This window comes from Salvia hispanica, chromosome 6 (genome assembly GCF_023119035.1).
Source record: "Salvia hispanica cultivar TCC Black 2014 chromosome 6, UniMelb_Shisp_WGS_1.0, whole genome shotgun sequence".
Lineage (NCBI taxonomy): Eukaryota > Viridiplantae > Streptophyta > Magnoliopsida > Lamiales > Lamiaceae > Salvia > Salvia hispanica.
Genome location: NC_062970.1, coordinates 291,930 through 310,450, shown reverse-complemented (window position 1 = coordinate 310,450; position 18,521 = coordinate 291,930). Strand labels below are relative to the sequence as shown.

At 33.5% G+C, this 18,521-nt stretch overlaps 1 protein-coding gene across 1 annotated transcript in view; it reads left to right on the top strand.

The window, feature by feature from the left end:
* Positions 1-8,432: 8,432 nt before the first annotated feature.
* Positions 8,433-18,521, top strand: part of LOC125193224 (DNA-directed RNA polymerase IV subunit 1) — an 11,740-nt gene continuing 1,651 nt past the window's right edge. The window contains exons 1-20 of the mRNA XM_048090986.1: positions 8,433-8,642; positions 8,818-8,885; positions 9,560-9,665; positions 9,752-9,875; positions 9,977-10,098; positions 10,676-10,726; positions 10,803-11,018; positions 11,894-12,031; positions 12,146-12,241; positions 12,363-13,911; positions 13,990-14,246; positions 15,051-15,220; positions 15,325-15,391; positions 15,466-15,584; positions 16,322-16,461; positions 17,093-17,352; positions 17,468-17,641; positions 17,763-17,900; positions 18,092-18,315; positions 18,478-18,515. Coding sequence (XP_047946943.1) covers positions 9,579-9,665; positions 9,752-9,875; positions 9,977-10,098; positions 10,676-10,726; positions 10,803-11,018; positions 11,894-12,031; positions 12,146-12,241; positions 12,363-13,911; positions 13,990-14,246; positions 15,051-15,220; positions 15,325-15,391; positions 15,466-15,584; positions 16,322-16,461; positions 17,093-17,352; positions 17,468-17,641; positions 17,763-17,900; positions 18,092-18,315; positions 18,478-18,515 — 3,970 coding nt within the window. The 5' untranslated portion in view covers positions 8,433-8,642; positions 8,818-8,885; positions 9,560-9,578. The remainder of the gene's footprint in view (positions 8,643-8,817; positions 8,886-9,559; positions 9,666-9,751; positions 9,876-9,976; positions 10,099-10,675; positions 10,727-10,802; positions 11,019-11,893; positions 12,032-12,145; positions 12,242-12,362; positions 13,912-13,989; positions 14,247-15,050; positions 15,221-15,324; positions 15,392-15,465; positions 15,585-16,321; positions 16,462-17,092; positions 17,353-17,467; positions 17,642-17,762; positions 17,901-18,091; positions 18,316-18,477; positions 18,516-18,521) is intronic.

Genomic DNA, 18,521 nt, shown 5'->3' with positions numbered 1-18,521 from the left:
TGTTCAGCGACTGAGAACCGGAAATGCCGGTTCTTTAATGCTTTTATTTGAACAATTTGGCAATCTAGTTGCAATTTGCAAATTTTACTAGTTAATTTTTTTTCTTTTTAGAGTAAATTTATGTGGATTTTTAATACTTGATTATTGTGTTTTCAAGCATCTCGATGTACGTTAATGCAACTCGTTATAAATAGATACGTGAAAATGCCCGGACGCCTAACGAAAAGGGCACGAAAATTTATCGACCAAGTTTGACGCAAATCAGAATTTATGTATTTCGTAATATTTGTATTTTATTAAATTGATTTTCCTTGATGGCGTCCACTAATTAGGGTTTATTAGTAATTAATGACGGTATTTTTGAATCCGAGGCAGGTGACCGAGGAAATGGGTTTGGTGAGTGAAACAACGATGATAAACCTGTACTGTCACAATTCTAGGACAAACTATGTTCGAATATAAAAAATATAAACTTGATTTTGTAAATATCTAAAGCGGTGAAAGACACCGAGGCTAATTAAGAAAAGCAATAAAACTCTGTCTATTTTATTTGACAATATTATATACAATATTTTAATTGTGTATTTTTTTTTTCCTTAAGGGCATTCAATTGTACTACTATGATTTAATATAATTGAGGCTGTTTTTTTGATTTAGTAAGCGTGCATTGATGAATGCTTGCGTGCGGGTGAGAATAATTAAATTTTATAAGCATAATGATGGATATGTATATAGTCATCCTCATTAATTATTTCATAACATTTTTCCACAATAAAAAAGCCAACTAGCTGTTTTAGTAATTGACAAAAACTCTAATAACTGTATAACACGAATAAAATTCCATTTAATTCTTTTTTTTTTCGCAAAATATATCAATTAGTTGTTATTTTCGTTTTATATTTTCGTCGCTGTAATATATTCTCAGCCTTAAAACAAATAAAATCACATTTAATTTATTCTCATTTCATCCAAACCTAGTGGTCATATGCTCATAATACTAACGATTTCAATCGATTTTTACACTTGGTAGGGACTTGAGCCCTATGTTGTTCACTAGTATTCGCTCGATTCAATTTAAATTTTTTATTTTTCTTTTTTGGTATTTTATACTGCACTGTACGAGTATAAAATACCATATCGAATGACAAATGTTTTGCTTTAAATGGTACAATTAGAATTTAGAAAGGGAGTATATTAATATAAGAAAAAATAAATATTTGAAAACTCAAGATTTTAAGAAAGAGAATCTTGGATTGGAAGGCAAGCCAGCTGTACTGAATCTAATGATGCTAAGCTTAGCTGTAAAGACTATTATTACATGTGACTGTATTTCTGACTAAAATATGTTGCCTGGATATGTCTAGAATCCACTTTGAAAAATGGGCTAAAAGGCCCATTATAATTATGCATGAGCCCATTAAAATACACAACATGAAATTTAACAAAGATCATGATTCATTTATAAAGTACTGTACTAGTCTAGTTCAGTAGATATTGCCAAATTTTGGAGCATATTTTAAAATTACCCTTTTCATCTTACAAAATCACAAGTCACAACCTAGGAACATATACAATGTATGAGAGGCATTAATTTGCATAAAAAGCAATCATTATCATCTAATTACTCAAGATCAACAGTGCAAATAATTACTCCTAGTACATATGTATAGTAGGGATAACATTTTGGTCCAAACATATATAAATATGCCTATTCCATCACACAACTGTAAGAATAAAATTTCTCAGTTTGTGATTCAAGTTCCAATACTAACAAATTTGTCTTCTGGTGTAAAAAGTTTCATCACAAGCGTTCACATGCTATACAAATGTACTACTAGTAATTATTTATTTAATAGAGAACAAAAATGTTACTACAGGTTACACGAGCTCGGTCTCGGATACATCAGTCGCCAAATCGGCACAAACAAAAAATAAAGAGCAACAACTCACCGACCGAAACATATACAAAGCAGATTGACCAAACCAAGCAAAACCACAACAAAATAGAAGAGTCGAATAAAGCAATAAGTAATATCCGGAAAAAAAAGACAATCACAAGTCCAAATTATATTGAAGGCATAATTTCAAATGTCTAACACATAGGGACGGATCTAATGTGCAAGGAGGAGATATTGTAGTAAAAAATTAATAATAGTTTCTTCTTTAAATGCCCTTCTTCAAACACTACAAATATCTCCACATGTATTTTTGCCCCTTCAATAATCATTTTCTAGATCCGTCTATGATAACACGTTAAATTTTTCTTTATATTATTATGGCCTAATCAAATTCTTATTTCGTTCAAGTTCTATGCTAATTGTCCCATATAAGTTATAAGAGTGTGTGTTACAAAGCGTAAAAGTGAGTATTTAAATTTAATTTATCCACTAGTCTCTTCAAAAAGTGAAAAAAAAAAAAAACACAATTATTAACAAATATAAATCACAATATCGTATATTAAATACTGACGGCTCAATCACGCTCAAATGTCGATGATTTGGTTAGAAAATCTAAACATTGAAAAATATGTCACATGCTTTCATAATTTGATGCGCCTTAGATACTATCATAATCATCTTTAATTAATTTATTACATTTTGGGAGCAACAAATCCAAAGCAAGTAAAATATTGTATTGAAAATGTTTGTTGTTTTTATAATAAAATATCGAATCACGACAAATGTACCAACAATTCTATATAAAATAAAAGTGACAAGTACATTATAAAATACTTAAATAAAGATGAGCGGCTAAAGTTGGATTTGTTTTCCTCAAAATCAGAAAACAACAATAAATTAACCTATATTATCTTGATATCGTGCTACATATACTATAGATTACAATTGAAGGACAATAAATATTATTCTATATAAACTAAATTTGACTATCTACTCTGTATATTAAAATTTACGATAAAAATTAATGATGGATTGCTAATTATCATTATATGCAATTATAGAATTAAACTAGAGCCATACGTAATTATAGATTATTGAATGCTATACTCTTTCCTTATATCTCATAAATTAGTGAATTATATAATTGAAGGACATTTATTATATATACTAAATTTGGCTATCTTGTCTATATTAATTGGACAACGATTTAATAATATGGATTGCTGATTTTCACTATATGCAATTATAGAATTAAACAAAAGCTATACGTAATTATATTATTGAATAGTACTACCATACTCTTAATTCCCATGTCATAAATTAGTGCATTATATAATTGAAGGACCATAAATTTAGTATGATATATACCAAATTTGACTATCTATCCTATATTAAATCTCACAAAAAATTAATGATGCACTGCTGATTTTCATTACATGCAATTCCAGAATTAAAAGAGAATACGTAATTATAGATTATTGAATACTATACACTTTCCATTTGATAGATTGATGTATATATTATATGGTGCGACAGTGGGTTTTAAAGGAGGATAGAGTATAAAGAAAAAGGTGATGAAACAAAAAAAAAGAAAATTAAATAGTGTGTTATTTTATGGGTATCCCAAGATGATAGAGTACTATCACGACTAAAAATATTATCATTTGGATCAAATAAACGAAAATACATTTTACCCTCCAATGTTTATGATTTTTTACAATTGTATTCTAACTTAGCATAGTAGTATCAACAAAATCATACATGTTGTATTTATGTTATGAAGTGAAATAACTTTACATATAGTGGAGCAATATATTATACTCCCTCCATTCCTGAAAATTTTTCACCTATTTCCTTTTTCGTCCGTCCCTAAAAATTTGTCACCTTTCACTTTTACCATTTTTGGTAATGGATCCCACATTTCACCAACTTAGTCTCACTCACATATTATTATAAAACTAATATGTAAAAGTAGGACCCACATGTCACTAACTTTTTCAATCCATTTTTTGTTGCATTTCTTAAAACCCGTACCGGGTCAAATGGTGACGAATTTTGGGGACCGAGGGAGTAGATACCAATTAAGTAAATCAGACCCGATTTCGTTAGTCAATCAGATTATAAGACAAAAAAAGTACTCCCTCCGTCCCATTAAATATGCAACATTTGTGAATTGGCACAGGTTTTTATGTAGTGTTGTTTTGTGAGTAAATGATGAGAAAGTAAAGTAAGAGAGATGAAAAAGTAGAGATAGAAATATTTCCATTTTAGGAAACGTTTCATTTTTAATGGGATAAACTAAAAAGGAAAACGTTTCATTTCTAATGGGATAGAGGAAGTAGCGAAAATTGCAAATATTGGAGTGTTTACTAAAAAGAAAATGATGGGGCATAGCATAATACATTGGTGACGTGGCGTGTGACTGATGAAAGAATCAGACATGGATATGAAACATGGTGAAGAGGACAGGGTCCGTACCAATAGTTTTCCACCACATGTGAGTGTGCAGTGCACCATCATGCACATGATACTTGCTCTGCCCCTACTCACTAGACTTAGCCTCGAATTCACCTTTTTTAAATGATGAGCATGCCAAAATCTACTTTTCAGCTAAAGTTCTTTGTATGAATTTAAGATATCCACTTTAATAAATTGTTGTAGTAGTAGTACGTGAGAAATAGGTATTCATATCCAACAACATGTAAGTACTTAGTACAATAATCTAGAGTTATCTCTTTTTATGTTAATATACAACGTCAAATAGTACTATTGAAATGTTACTTACTTGGATTAGCTCTATTCAGATTGCGGATTAATCGGGTTCGAACAAATCTTCATTTACGTATAAAAGAATTAAAATAAAAGGGAGTATAACATTTTGCTTGTGCGACGGAGGAAATACTATTTAACTAAATATATATCCTTATCTAGGGTCGGGAAAAATACCGAAAAAATGATATCGTATTGAAAAATATCGAAAAATTATCGAATTTTCGATATCGTATCGTAAGTTTTCGATACGATAATGATATGAATTTCCTTATATCGCGATATATAGTTTTATATTGAAAATACGATATATATTGCAAATTTTCGATATATCGATATTTTAGATAATCGATATTTTATTTTCGATATATATCGATATTTAACGATATATCGAATTTCGGTACGATATATCGAAATATCGATACGATAACGATATGAAATTTTTTTATATCGAAAGTTCGATATATCGAAACTTTCGATACGATAACGATATGAAATTCTTTCATATCGATATTTTCGATACGATACACGATACAACGTTTTCGATACGATATATCGTATCGACCCACCCCTATCCTTATCAACAAAATTATTTGGCTTCTAAAATCACATTTCATTAATGTCTTATTATATTGTCCAATTTTCTATCTATTTTTTGAATGAATAATGAACTATACAACTTTGGCTTCTAAAATCACATTTCATTAATGTCTTATTATATTGTCCAATTTTCTATCTATTTTTTTGAATGAATAATGAACTATACAACTTAAGGATAAGTATGATTTGTTGCATTGGTGCAATATATCAATATTTATTGTATACTATTAAATATTATAACTTTTATTGTAGTTTCAATAGATGCATAAAATGTTGCAAGTTTAAAAATAAATAAAATAAAAGATAATAGTACTAAATTATAAATATATCCAATAATATGACAAAGACATTTTATCTTTATACCATGATCCTGCCTTTATGACACCATTTAGTGATTTTGAATCATTTGTGGCTATTTTGACTATGATAGAATTTTCCAGTTGAGAAAATGTGGGCAAGCATTTGTACACATTTATGGCAAATCGATTAATAAAAAAAATGAGAATCATATTATTTTCGAAATCAAACATCTACATTTAATGATATCCACCAAGATTGAATCAGAATATATTTTTAGAAAGGGAGTGACAGAAGAATCTGCTCTCAACTTTTTATCTCCCCAAAAGAAATCTCAAAAAGTCGATATCAAGAGAAAAAAAAAATACTTTCGCCAATAATTGATCCAAAAATAGTTTTTCTTTTTTATATATATAATTACTCCAGTTAGCATCAAAATTTGATAGCCAACTATTTTGTTTAATAGTGTCAAATTTTAGATTTGGATTCTATTTGGAACACAATAAAAAGTAAACTTCCTTGATGATTTATTGAATACCAAAAGAACACAACAAATAGAATGGAAGAATTGAAGAATACACCTAAATTTTATTTTTATCGTAATTCAATTGTATATATTTATACCAATTAGCAATATACATAAACTTATAGTACTAGTATTATTTATGAGTGTATATCAATTTGGAATTTCGAGAAAGACAATTAAAGTATTTAATTGGGAAGGAAAAAAGTGATCGTGTGTATTAATTGGAATAAGAAAGTTAATTTATTGTTTCTGAAAATAGAAATATGGTTTTAAAAAGCTGGTGAAAGTTTAAATGAAAAGGGAAAAGTGGTTGAATATTTAATTGGAAAAATGGTTGAATGCATTAATTAGAGAGAAAATTAAATTTATTGTTTCAAAAAATAAAAAATGTATCATGTTTTGGAACAAACTAAAAAAAATTGTCATCTTAACCGAAACGGATTAAGTATTTTATTGTGAAGATAATTTTTTTTATAAAATGATGATTCATAGTACAAAATACCAATAAATCAACGATGCTATATAAATAATTTTTTAGAAAACATAATATATGAGCTTAAAGCACCTCTCTGGCTCTTATTGAGTCCGCCAAAATCAACCAAATAGGCAAAATTATAAACTGAAACAAAAGATATAAAATAATTAAAGCCATAATAATTCAAATATTTCTATTTATTCCCCATTTGGAATCTGTCATTAATTTGAAAAATGAATATAAATATATAAATACTTTCTATGTGTAAACTCAAAGTGATATTTTTTTATGATATTTCATTTATAATGATAGTATATTATATTTTTAAAGTAAAAATATCTGTTTTAAAATTTCATTTATTATATTAAAAAAATATAATAAAGCTAAGGAGAATAATATATAACTTTAAATCAGACGAAAATATAATTTGGCATAATAAAACAACAATAATTTGGCATAATAGTACATCACTTTATGGTATCCATAATTTGGCATAATAACACAATAATTACACATCCAATCAAAATTAAGAAATCAAGTTCTGGAAATGGCTATAGAACCTGAGGGCCCACCGCAGACTGTATTTGAGAAAAAGGCAAACTTTTATGAAAAAGCTTTAAAGGAAGATGAATTGGTCTTGGATCGATGCTTTTATCATCATCCTTGAATATTTCATTAGATTTTATAAAGAGAAAAGGGGTTAGGGCACCCGACACCCATAACGGTTGAGCCATTTTGGATTAGATGATACGAGAGCAAGATCTCGTTACAGGCTACTTGTCTCGTCATGTGGCTCAGTGCAGAGAGGTGAGGCGCGAGCCAGCTTGCCACGCGCCACTCCCGATGCAGCGCTAATTCAGAGGGGGTAATTCCCACTCGTAAGTTTAGCCATTGGAAAAAAAAAGTATAAAAAAAATGAAATTAATGAAATATAATAAATTTTCTCACTTCTCCAAATACAATAGTAAATTTATATTCTTACATCTAAATATAAATAAACTATCTAATTATTCTTCAATCTTATTTATGTCATCCACCAAACTATTCATCACATAATAAATGCTACCTGCCATCAAATACATGTTCCAAAAAGTGGCAATTTCACCCTTGGTATCATAACTATTCCACTACACAAAAAAAAAACTATAAAATCAACGGTAAAGATAATCTGGATTATACTTATGAATGATCTGAAACACACAAGACTATGTACGTATTCAAGAAAATATGCATTTTTTTAACAAAACATCTCATCTTAGAAGAACTTGCTATTCACCTTAACAACATACATCCTTTCTTTTTTAAACCGTAAAACGTATACAATTATCAATCTAAAATCCTATATAATCATTCGAACAAAGTATTACAATTTTTTTTCTAACATTAGTCTCAAACAAACTTACATAAATTGTGAAATTTGACAACCTTTTGATAACAAAATGTTGAAACATTTACCATAAAATTGATGGTGTTATCAACCATTAAAACCTAATCTGTATACCAATTCATAGAAATTAATATCTTCATTCTAAAAATAGAAAAGGAAAAGAAAAAGAAAAAGAAAAAAGAAGCAAAAATGTATTCATTCCAATGTTTTAACAACTTTACTTAAGCTTTTATAGAAAAAAATCGAACCAAAGCAAACCAAAATCCCAAAATATAGAGATATACGAATGCAATCCAATTCGATTCCATCCGAAAAAACTTGCTTAAACTAATACTCTAGTAATTGGTCGTTACTCGACTCGACTCAACTCGATTGGTTCGATTATTGGACGGTTAACCCGTAATGAGCCAAAGCCCTCGTTAGCCGAGCCTGGCCTCGTTTACTGCCATCGCTTTTACCAATTATTTACAAATTTGTCTCCACATATTTATTTCCTAAATCCCTCCATTGATTCCCTCTTCAAAAAGCGCACACACACACTATATAACACTCTGCCGCACCATTAATCGAAGAATCTCTCCCATTCTCCTCTCGCTTCCCCGTCTCTTTCTCTCTCTAGGATCACAGCCAAGCAAGGGAGTTCGGTGCGGAGAGGAGAGGAGAGGCAAGGGGAAACAAGTGAAGCATTAGGTGAGGAGGCAAAGCAATGTTTCTGATGTCTTCAATTTTTTTTTTTTTGTACGCGGCAAATTGATGAGCTTGATTTTTATGTGTAAACGTTTCTGTTGTGTTGTGTTTTTTCTGAATCGTGGTGAATTGCGGTTGGTTGTCAATGCTGTGGATGATCGTGTGTTTTTTTGATTAGGAGTTGAGTTGGATGCATTGAGTGGTGGACGGATTTTGCTTCGCGGTTGACTGTTCCGGCGACTGAAGGTAATGAGGATCAGAGGATGTGTTATTCTGTCATTCATGTTTGTGTTGGATGGAGATGGAGTGTGATTATCTTGTGGCTTGTGCATGCAATTCTGAATTTGTGTGGTTTTTTGCAATGTGAGATGATGCCTATGTGCTTTTGACCACCAAATTGGAGTTGAGGTGTGACTGTTTCTGTATGAGATGGAATGTCTGTGGTGTGGATTAATGTGAGGGATGGTGTGATGTGATGATATGGAAAGTCATGGGGATGCATGTGGATTTACAAGTAGTGAAGTAATCATGATGCTTGTTTTTTCCTTATTATCTTTTGATTTCCTTTAAGTAGAAGAAGTCCTTTTGATTTCATATTCTGATTGAGATTGAATTCTGGAATGAGCTTTTAACTGTTTCTGTGTGAGATGAAATAACTGATTGTTGAGTGGTGTTGGTTAATGTAAAGGATGATGTAATGATATGGAAAATCATAAGGATGCATGTGGATTACAAGCACTAAAGCAACGATGATGATTCGTTTTTTCTTGATTATCCTCTTTTAAGCTGGGGTCGTATTCTTAAAGTAGTGTTAGTATAAGTCAGGATCAATTTTTTCTCAGGGTAGGCTATTACTTGTTCATATGCCTAATGTGATTGAATTAAGGAATCGACTTACCTGTATGGTTTTTAATCTCAAGGGAAAAAATACGGACTTCAATGGATAATGGGTTGCCTGAAGTTCAGCAAGTTACATCAGGTCGGCTGAAGGGAGTTCGTTTGAGTATTTTATCTGATGAAGATGCTGTAAGTGGTCCATCTCACATTTGATATGATTAGTTTTAGATGCTCATAAAAAAACCTAACTTTTGTTAATGCATTGGCAATTTTAGGGAAAACTATCAGCAATGGTCGTCGGAACAGTCAATGAAGTGTCGGATGCTGCATTGGGGCTCCCTACGTCAAATGCTACTGAATGCACCACCTGTGGTGCCAAATATTCAAGGGACTGTGAAGGTAACTAGGGGTTGAAGAGCTGTAATGCTACTTTATAATCTCTGTTTTCTGTTATCATACAACTATGATTGGATATTGACATATTGATCTCTATTTTCCAGGGCATTTTGGTTTGATCAAATTTCCATATACGATCCTAAATCCTTATTTCATGTCTGAAGTTGCGCAGATCCTTAATAAAATCTGTCCAGGGTGTAAATCTCTTCGGCATAATAAGATTAAGGTTAGTTACTAACCTTAGTGTAAAAGAGTTGTTTGTTGCTTTTGCTAGATTTTCTCAGATACACACATATCAAATATTAATCCAATCTTTGTATCCTTCTTGCTCTTACTCCTAACTGAAAATCTAAACAAATTCTATACTTATATCAGTAAGTGTAATGAAGCATGTGCTAGTTAAGTTCATATTATATCAGTTACTCTATCTTATAGCACATGTCTTAGCTAAACAGGTGATATTGAATCTGATTATAGTTGAAGGCAAAATCTACAACCAAGTCATGCTAAAGAATGGCATTTCTTACGGTAAAAACTTGGAAGTGATAGCTTGGAACTTTCAAGATATATGGGAAGGGTCCATATAAAATTCAGAAAATCTGATGTTGCTCTTTATACAATGAAAGCTTACTCAGTGTCATTGTTTAACTGCCTCTAGGTTGATGAATGTTATTAATGTCCATCTTATACTTTGTTTAATAGTATTATACTTTGTAAATAAATAAGTTGTAATTTTATTGGAAGCAATCTTGTATCCTCTCAGAATGCTAAACTGTGGTTTTTATTCTTTTTGCATGCACCAGAATGCGCATTCTGCTTCAAGTCACCAGCCAAGAAAATGCAGATATTGTACTGTGAGTGCAGTTGACTGCTGGTACTTTGCATCTTTTTACATGACTATTACCAACATGTTTCCACCTGGAATAACAGGGGCAATCCAAAGCTGGCTATCCAAAAATGAAATTCAAAGTATCTACAAAAGACGTGTTTGCAAAAAGTGCAATTATTGCTGAAGTTAGTGAAGCATTGGTGAGTAAGAGCTCATATGGGTGCCTGGCTTCTGATTATTGGGATATACTCCCTAAAGATTCAGCTCAAGACCACAGTAGTCAGCCGCCAAACAAAAGAATTCTATTGCCAGCTCAAGTAAGATTGTCCCTAGACCTTTTTGTTTGGGTGGATTTCTTTCTACTTCTATTCTGTTATATTGCACGCTTTAGGTTCAAATATCTGTCAGTTCTGAAACATTAGTATTGTTGTGGCATTCCCTACCCCCTACCTTTCAATTTTGTCTCATTTAATCATATTATAGAAAGCTTGGATAAGGACAATTGTCTTTATTCTGTTTGTTTTCTACCAATACAACATCAATCTTTCATAATAGGATGGCATAGTCAGATAAAAATAATATTCCACTGAAGTAGTGAGTCACTGGATAGCATTTTTTTAGGAAGAACTTTGAGAAATTGGAGTATTGCTGGTGTTATTTGAAGATTTTCCAGATCAGTCTGCTATTATAATCGTATCTATATTTTAAAGTTCATTAGTATAATAGTATTTCTAATATATTATGAACTACTACTAGGTTTACTGTAATAACAGATCCAGTTGTATTAATCATTTCTTTCAGCGTCTACCCCCTTGCTTCTGTACAGTAGAGTTTACCCCATTCTATTTTTGATTTTTAAGTTGTTGATAAGTAGACTCTTTAATGGAGACAAACATTCTAGATTGAACATCCTGGAGTAATAAAATAATAGTGGCTCATACATATTACTACTTTCATCATGACCATGCGCTGATTGAGCGTATTTTAGAGTAACCAATCAAAACAATTTTAGTACTTAGTTTTTACTTCGAAAGAAGCATGCACTGGGCCATGTTTTCGTTTACCAGCCTTAGTATCTAAATGTCAACAGTATTTAAACTGATCACACAAGTTCCTTGTTAAATTATTACTACTTCAAAGCATGTCAATCCTAGTTTAGTAACTGATGCTTATGCTGCAATTGGCTTTTCAGGTTTATGAAATTTTAAAGGATGTATCTCCAGAGGTTTTGGGAAATTCTTTCAAAAGGAAAAATTTGATCTTTCTGAACTCCTTGCTGGTGACTCCAAATAGTGCCAGAGTGAGAGAATTTGGTCAGAGCATAACTGTTGTAAGTGTTAATAACTGCCTTGCTCAAATTCATTCATTCATTCATGACTTATATATGTTTTTCCGCTGTTTCTGTTCCTTGATGATCACACTGTCTTTACTTACTAATTTACAGGATGAGACTACGAGGGCGTACAGAAAGCTTTTTGATTTTAGAGGCACACCCAATGAACTAAGTGCTCGTGTTCTCGAACGTTACAAACTTTCCAAGGCAAGGAAGATGAGCGCACGATATATCTTACCTTGGCTAACCTCACCTTACACACACACACACATGTATATATACATATTCAATGAGAGAAATTAATTTCTTAAAACCTCCCCTGCTGCAGATACGCTCAGAAAAGCTGTCACACTTGCAGAAAGCATATGAAAAACAAGCAGGAAATGAGTCAGCTTCGAGTTCATCAGGTCTAAAAAACATAAAAGAGTTGCTACTTGGAAAGCGAACAGATCATTCTTTCCGTATGGTTGTTGTCGGTGACCCTAGAGTTAAGGTTCATGAAATTGGCGTGCCTTTTCAAGTCGCAGAGAATTTGCTTATGAATGACCATGTCAACGAATGGAACTGGGAGAAGTTGATGCCGTGCTGTGATTATATGCTTCACCGAAGGGGGAACTTTACAGCACTTCGGGATGGTCAGAGGAGAACTATATGGTTTAAGGACATGTTGCGTGCCGGAGATTCCATTCGTAGGCCTCTTATTGATGGAGATATTGTGTTGATTAATAGGCCCCCATCTATTCATCAACACTCCCTTATTGCTCTATCCGTAAAAATTCTCCCAATCAATTCTGTTCTGTCCATTAATCCTCTAATATGTTCTCCTCTCAAAGGGGACTTTGACGGAGATTGTCTTCACGGTTACATTCCCCAGTCATTGAACACCAGAATAGAGCTCAATGAGCTTGTTTCATTAAAAAGTCAGTTAGCCAATGGACAGAATGGTCGAAACCTTTTGGCACTAGGTCAAGATAGTTTAACTGCCGCATATCTATCTCTTCAAGATGGAGTTATTATGAATAAAGCTAAGATGCAGCAGCTGCAAATGTTCAGTTCTTGTATGCCAGTATTGCCAGCTGTTATCAATTCTAAAACTGGTGCTCGTTTTTGGACTGGGAAACAAATGTTTAGCCTTCTTTTGCCTAGGGATTTCGAATTCACTTCTGCATGTAATGATGTATGTATAAGGCAAGGGGAGATTGTGTCGTCTTCCCATGGATCATCTTGGTTAAATGACACCAGTGGGAATCTATTTGAATGCCTTCTAAGACATTGCAAAGATAGAGCACTTGAATTCCTAGGCAGTGGGCAGGAGGTTCTTTGCGAGTGGTTGTCAATGAGGGGACTCACTGTTTCATTATCAGACCTTTACATGTCCCATGACTCTAAGTCTCACATGAATCTTCTAGACGAAATATCATGTGGCTTGCGGGAAGCAGAAAGGCTATCCAAGGCTAGTTTGCTAATGGTGGGTTGCAACCAAGATTTTCTTGTAGATTGCTCTGAAGAGAGTGATTACATGGAAAATTTTCTCAAGGAGAGGACTTTGATTGCTCAACAGACTATACCAGAACTTTTTCAGGCCTCAGTTTCTGCAGCCAAGGCAGTATTTCGGGATATGCAAAGTCTAGCTTACAAGTACTCGGGCAGTGGTAATTCATTTATAGCTATGTTAAAGGCTGGGAGCAAAGGCAATTTGCAAAAACTATTTCAACATAGCATGTGTGTGGGGTTGCAGCACTCGTTGGCTCCATTATCTTTTTCAGTTCCCCGTGACCTGTCTTGTGCTTCATGGAACTACCAGAAGGGTCTTCCAGATTTACAGACATCGCAGGGTTACATCCCGTGTACAATGATTGGCAACTCCTTCTCAACAGGTTTAAATCCTCAGGAATGTTTTGTTCTTTCTTTGACAACCCGTGACGGATCTTTCGGTGGCAATGCTGATATCCCAGGAACTTTAAACCGACGCTTGATGTTTTTCATGCGGGATTTAGTAACTGGGTATGATGAAACTGTTAGGAGTTGCTATGGAAATCAGGTTATCCAGTTTCACTATTGCTCCGAGGAGATGAATCTTACCAATGTCGATGGCCATGTGGGTGGTCATCCTGTTGGGTCAACTGCGGCTTGCGCCATTACGGAAGTTTTATACAGTGCGCTGGATCAGCCGATCAGTGTGTTAGAACCGTCACCTATGCTAAATTTAAAGGTACAATCTGCGTTTGTGGATAAGTACATATAGTTTGCCTTTGGTATCCTTGCATAATATGTATTTTTTATGATATTATCAAGTTCAATGTTGACCTATGGATTGTACTGTGGTCAACCTCTCAGGCTTATGTGATGATAAATCAATCTTAGATAGTTTAGGGAAAATAGAGACTAGCTTTAGGTTTAGAGATAGGATAGATACAGAACATAACTAAAATGCTGTATGCTTTTTATATCAGTCTTCGACCGTAGGTTTTGGACATATTTTGTTGCTAGTTCTAAAGTAATGAAATAATAAACTTGTTTCTTCAGTACATAGGGCAGTCTAAATTGGTATTATATGTTAGTAATGAGGTATCATGGTTTCTGATGGATGAGTTTTGTGCTACCTTTTGTTCAAAAACAGATATCTATAAGAAACTTCGATTTGTTTTCCCCAACAATCCAAGTAAAAGTATATTGTTCCTATATCTTGCTGTTTCCTTTAAGGATAGAAAGAAATTATTTAAATTTTGTTAGATATAATAAAAAAAAGGGATTAGTGTTCCTAAATAAACTGTAGAAAGCTAACTAAATAGCAATGGTCCTGTGTCTAGAAATATGTAGTACAAGAAACCATAAATTATTGCATTTTCAGATTTTATTGTCATATTCTTTCCATTGTGTGAATAAGGAAGTTCTGTCAGTATGTATATTTTACTGCTTCTGCGTTGAATCATTTTCTAATGCTTGTGGAACATAGTGTGAGCACTTCAGTTTGTTATAAGTACGATTGCGAAATCTCACTCAACTGACCATACAGAAAGTACTTGAATGCGGAGTGAAAAAGAGTACTGGCTCTAAAAGTGCTTCACTGTTTTTATCCCGGAGACTTAGAAGATGGGCAAATGGTTCTGAATATGGAGCTTTAGAAGTGAAGAATCATTTGGAGTGTTTGCCTTTCTCGAACATAGTCTCAGAAATAAGGATATGGTAAGCTTTTGTTTGGTTAGATTTTTTTGTTTTGCATTTCCTTGTGGTGACATGGATTTGAGTTATGTTGATCTTTAATGGCAAATATACCTATTCTCAATTAGCTATTCGAAGAAGACAAATACCGGCACCAGTGTCAGTCCTTGGGCTTGCCATTTTCACGTAAAAAAGGTAATACAATAAGTTATATAATGCTGTTTTATGTCTTTCGATATTTATTCAGGACTCTTTTTTTGATCATTCAGGAAGTCGCCAACAAGAGGCGGCTGACAATGCGCTCAATTATCAATGCTCTTCGTACGAATAGTAAATTAAATGGAGCCAAATCCAAGTTTGATCTTCCGAAGTTGCATATAACTAGCGAGTAAGTCTCTTCTCTTAGATGGGTTGTCCATCTGTCAACTGGGCATAAGAAAGTATCAATATGTTAAGAAATATGGTTAACAACAGTCTAAATTATGCTTGTAATTGTATCGTTGGTTTGGGTGTTCTAGTTTAGAATATTATCTGTGGCCTTACCTGATTTGCTAAAGAAATTACAAAGATAGACTCTACAAAGTTTGTTTTTCTAGCAAATGCTCTTCTTTGTGTGGTAAATGCAGGACTAGAGAAATTAGGAATAGATCTACTCATGTTTTCTGCTTTTATTCCAGCACCAGGCATTTATTAAAAGACATGCCAGTATTATTACCTTGGAGTATTGAGACTTCCGTTAGTTAGCGATCTTGTGTTTTCTTAGAACTCACATGCCTTGGTCAGTTTCAACAAGTTGTTTTTCCCACGCGTAGTTTCATACGATGTTATAGCCTTTCTTGACAGGAAATCTTGCAAAGGTATAAACTATTCTAGGTACAAGTTCAGCGACAAATATATATATAACCGTCTGAACTCTGTGCACACTACTACATGGATTGAAAACTATTCATAACTCAAAATACATAGATTTAAGAAATTTAAAAGAAAAAGGAAATAACAGATGATGGCAGGTTCAATGACCTTTATCCCAAGGGTTTGAATACATAATTCATGTTTCAGCTTCTTTGGGTCTCGGTATTCATTTATGAGCTAACGGAAGTCTTTATCTTGTTTCTTGATTGGCAGGGTTTGTTCTGAAGCTGACACTCACCCTGACTCTACAATTTGCATATCTGCTGCATTAACTGAGAGCATTCCCAATATCCCTGATGTGGACATTCTTCGTGATATGATTATACCTGCCCTTCTTCAAACTGTTGTAAAAGGTTTCAACTTGGACTACTGCACTATGTGCTCAGTAATCTTTTTAGGACATGTTTATTCTTGCTATTATGCCATTGCTAGCTTTTTCATTCCTTGAATTACATGAAGAGAATTTGTGAGGAGGGTTTGAAGAGAATGTAGGTTGGGGCATTTTTCTTGATGTTGTTTAAAGATAGGGATAGAAATCGTGATTAACCTTAAAAAGCATCTCGGAATGTAGAAAATGTTAAATAGAATCATAAAAAGCATCCCGGACCGTAGATAATGTTAAATAGAATCATGAACCGTTGAAAATTTATCAAAAATGTTGCGCGTTCATTTTTTGGCTATGGATTATTGGCGTGGCTCACTAGGTACTTGATCATTTTTTGGTTCTGGATCACAAAAGAGTCGAGGTTTCTTCTAAGTGTATTTTGATTTGCAATGGTAGAAATTCCTAAGGGAATGATTTTGGGGTGTGGGCCGTGAAATGATCAAAACCCTGTCATGTTGGGCCTGTGAGTTTCACAAGTATTAGTTACAATTTCATTGTAGCATTTGGGGAGCTGCACCCACATTTCAGTTTCACTAACTCATCGTCATTATGGACTAGTGGGCTTCTTTTTTATGCTAATATTTTCTGTTATTAATTAGGATTTGCGGAATTCAAGAAGGTTGATATCTTATGGAAAGAGGGATCCGATTGTTCAAAATTCCCAAGATGCCCTTCAGGTGAACTCTTTTTGCGAGTTGTCACATCAGAATACTGTGAGAGGGCCAAGTTCTGGAGTACCCTCATTGATAAGTGCCTTGTTATAAGAAATATAATTGACTGGGAGCGCAGCCATCCAGACGTTCTTCTCGACTATTGTGAAGCATATGGAATTGATGTTGCATGGCAGTATTTTGTAACCGTGAGTTCATTTCTCTCTCTATAAACATTCACTTCAGCTATGAACTGTGCGTATCATTCTTAGCTCTGTAAAACGGCAATGAGGCTAATTGACTAATATTGTATCTCGACTGCAGACCTTGCATGCTGCTATACGTGACACTGGCAAGTCCATCCTTCCAGAACATTTATTTGTTACAGCCAATTGCCTTTCAGTTACGGGAGAGTTCGCACCATTAAATTCAAGAGGACTGGCACATCAAAGAAAGGAAACTAGTACTCACGCACCCATCAGTCAAGCCTGCTTTTTGGTTAGTAGTTTTTCAATTTTTCTTCCCTCTTTCTTCATTAATGTTAGTTGTTATATTTAGCCATTTTGAGAATGTTGATGCATTGCTTATACTTATTGTGGACCTGTGAACCAAAATACAGAATCCTAGCGATTGTTTTATAAAAGCAGCCAAGGGGGAACAAATCGATGGTCTTAAAGGAAGCCTCGAGGCTTTGGCATGGGGACAAACCCCTTCTATTGGAACTGGTTGCCAGTTCGATCTTTTATACAAGGGGAAGGTAAGGATACTTTTTCATCCCTTGAAAGCATCAGATGCATTTTAAACAATTTAAACACTACATTTGTAACTACTTATTTTCTCGATCAGTAAACGTATCAAGGTAAGTGTTTAATTGTAGGAGTCATATTTCCTCGATATAATTCTTGTCCGTTTTCCTTTATATGATTTTTTCTTTTGTTCATAAATCAGGGACATGAACCTGCTGAGCGCACAGATGTTTACAGTCTGCTGAGCACCCATGTTGCGTCTGATAAAACTAATGCTAAGGTGAAACCACATGACAGAAAATCTATTGCTTCCTATCATTTCAACTCAAAGGAGCAAAAGATCTCGCTTCATAAGATGCTCTCGCAGCATTTCACTGTGGTTGGGATTCAGAAAGTTTCACGGAAACTAAAGCGTATCCTGAAAGAGTATGTGAAGCTCTTCCCAACTTTTTATTTGAAATCTGAAATTCTCTTTCACTATTCTTTTGTTGCTTCTTGAATATCGTTGACACTAGAAAAACATTCACAACTCTTGCTCTTTGTTTCCGTTGGAGTCGGTTATTAAAATTCTCTTTTAAAACGGCATAGGTATCCTGCAAACCGTCGCCTGAATGAAGAAGCATGCGGTGGTC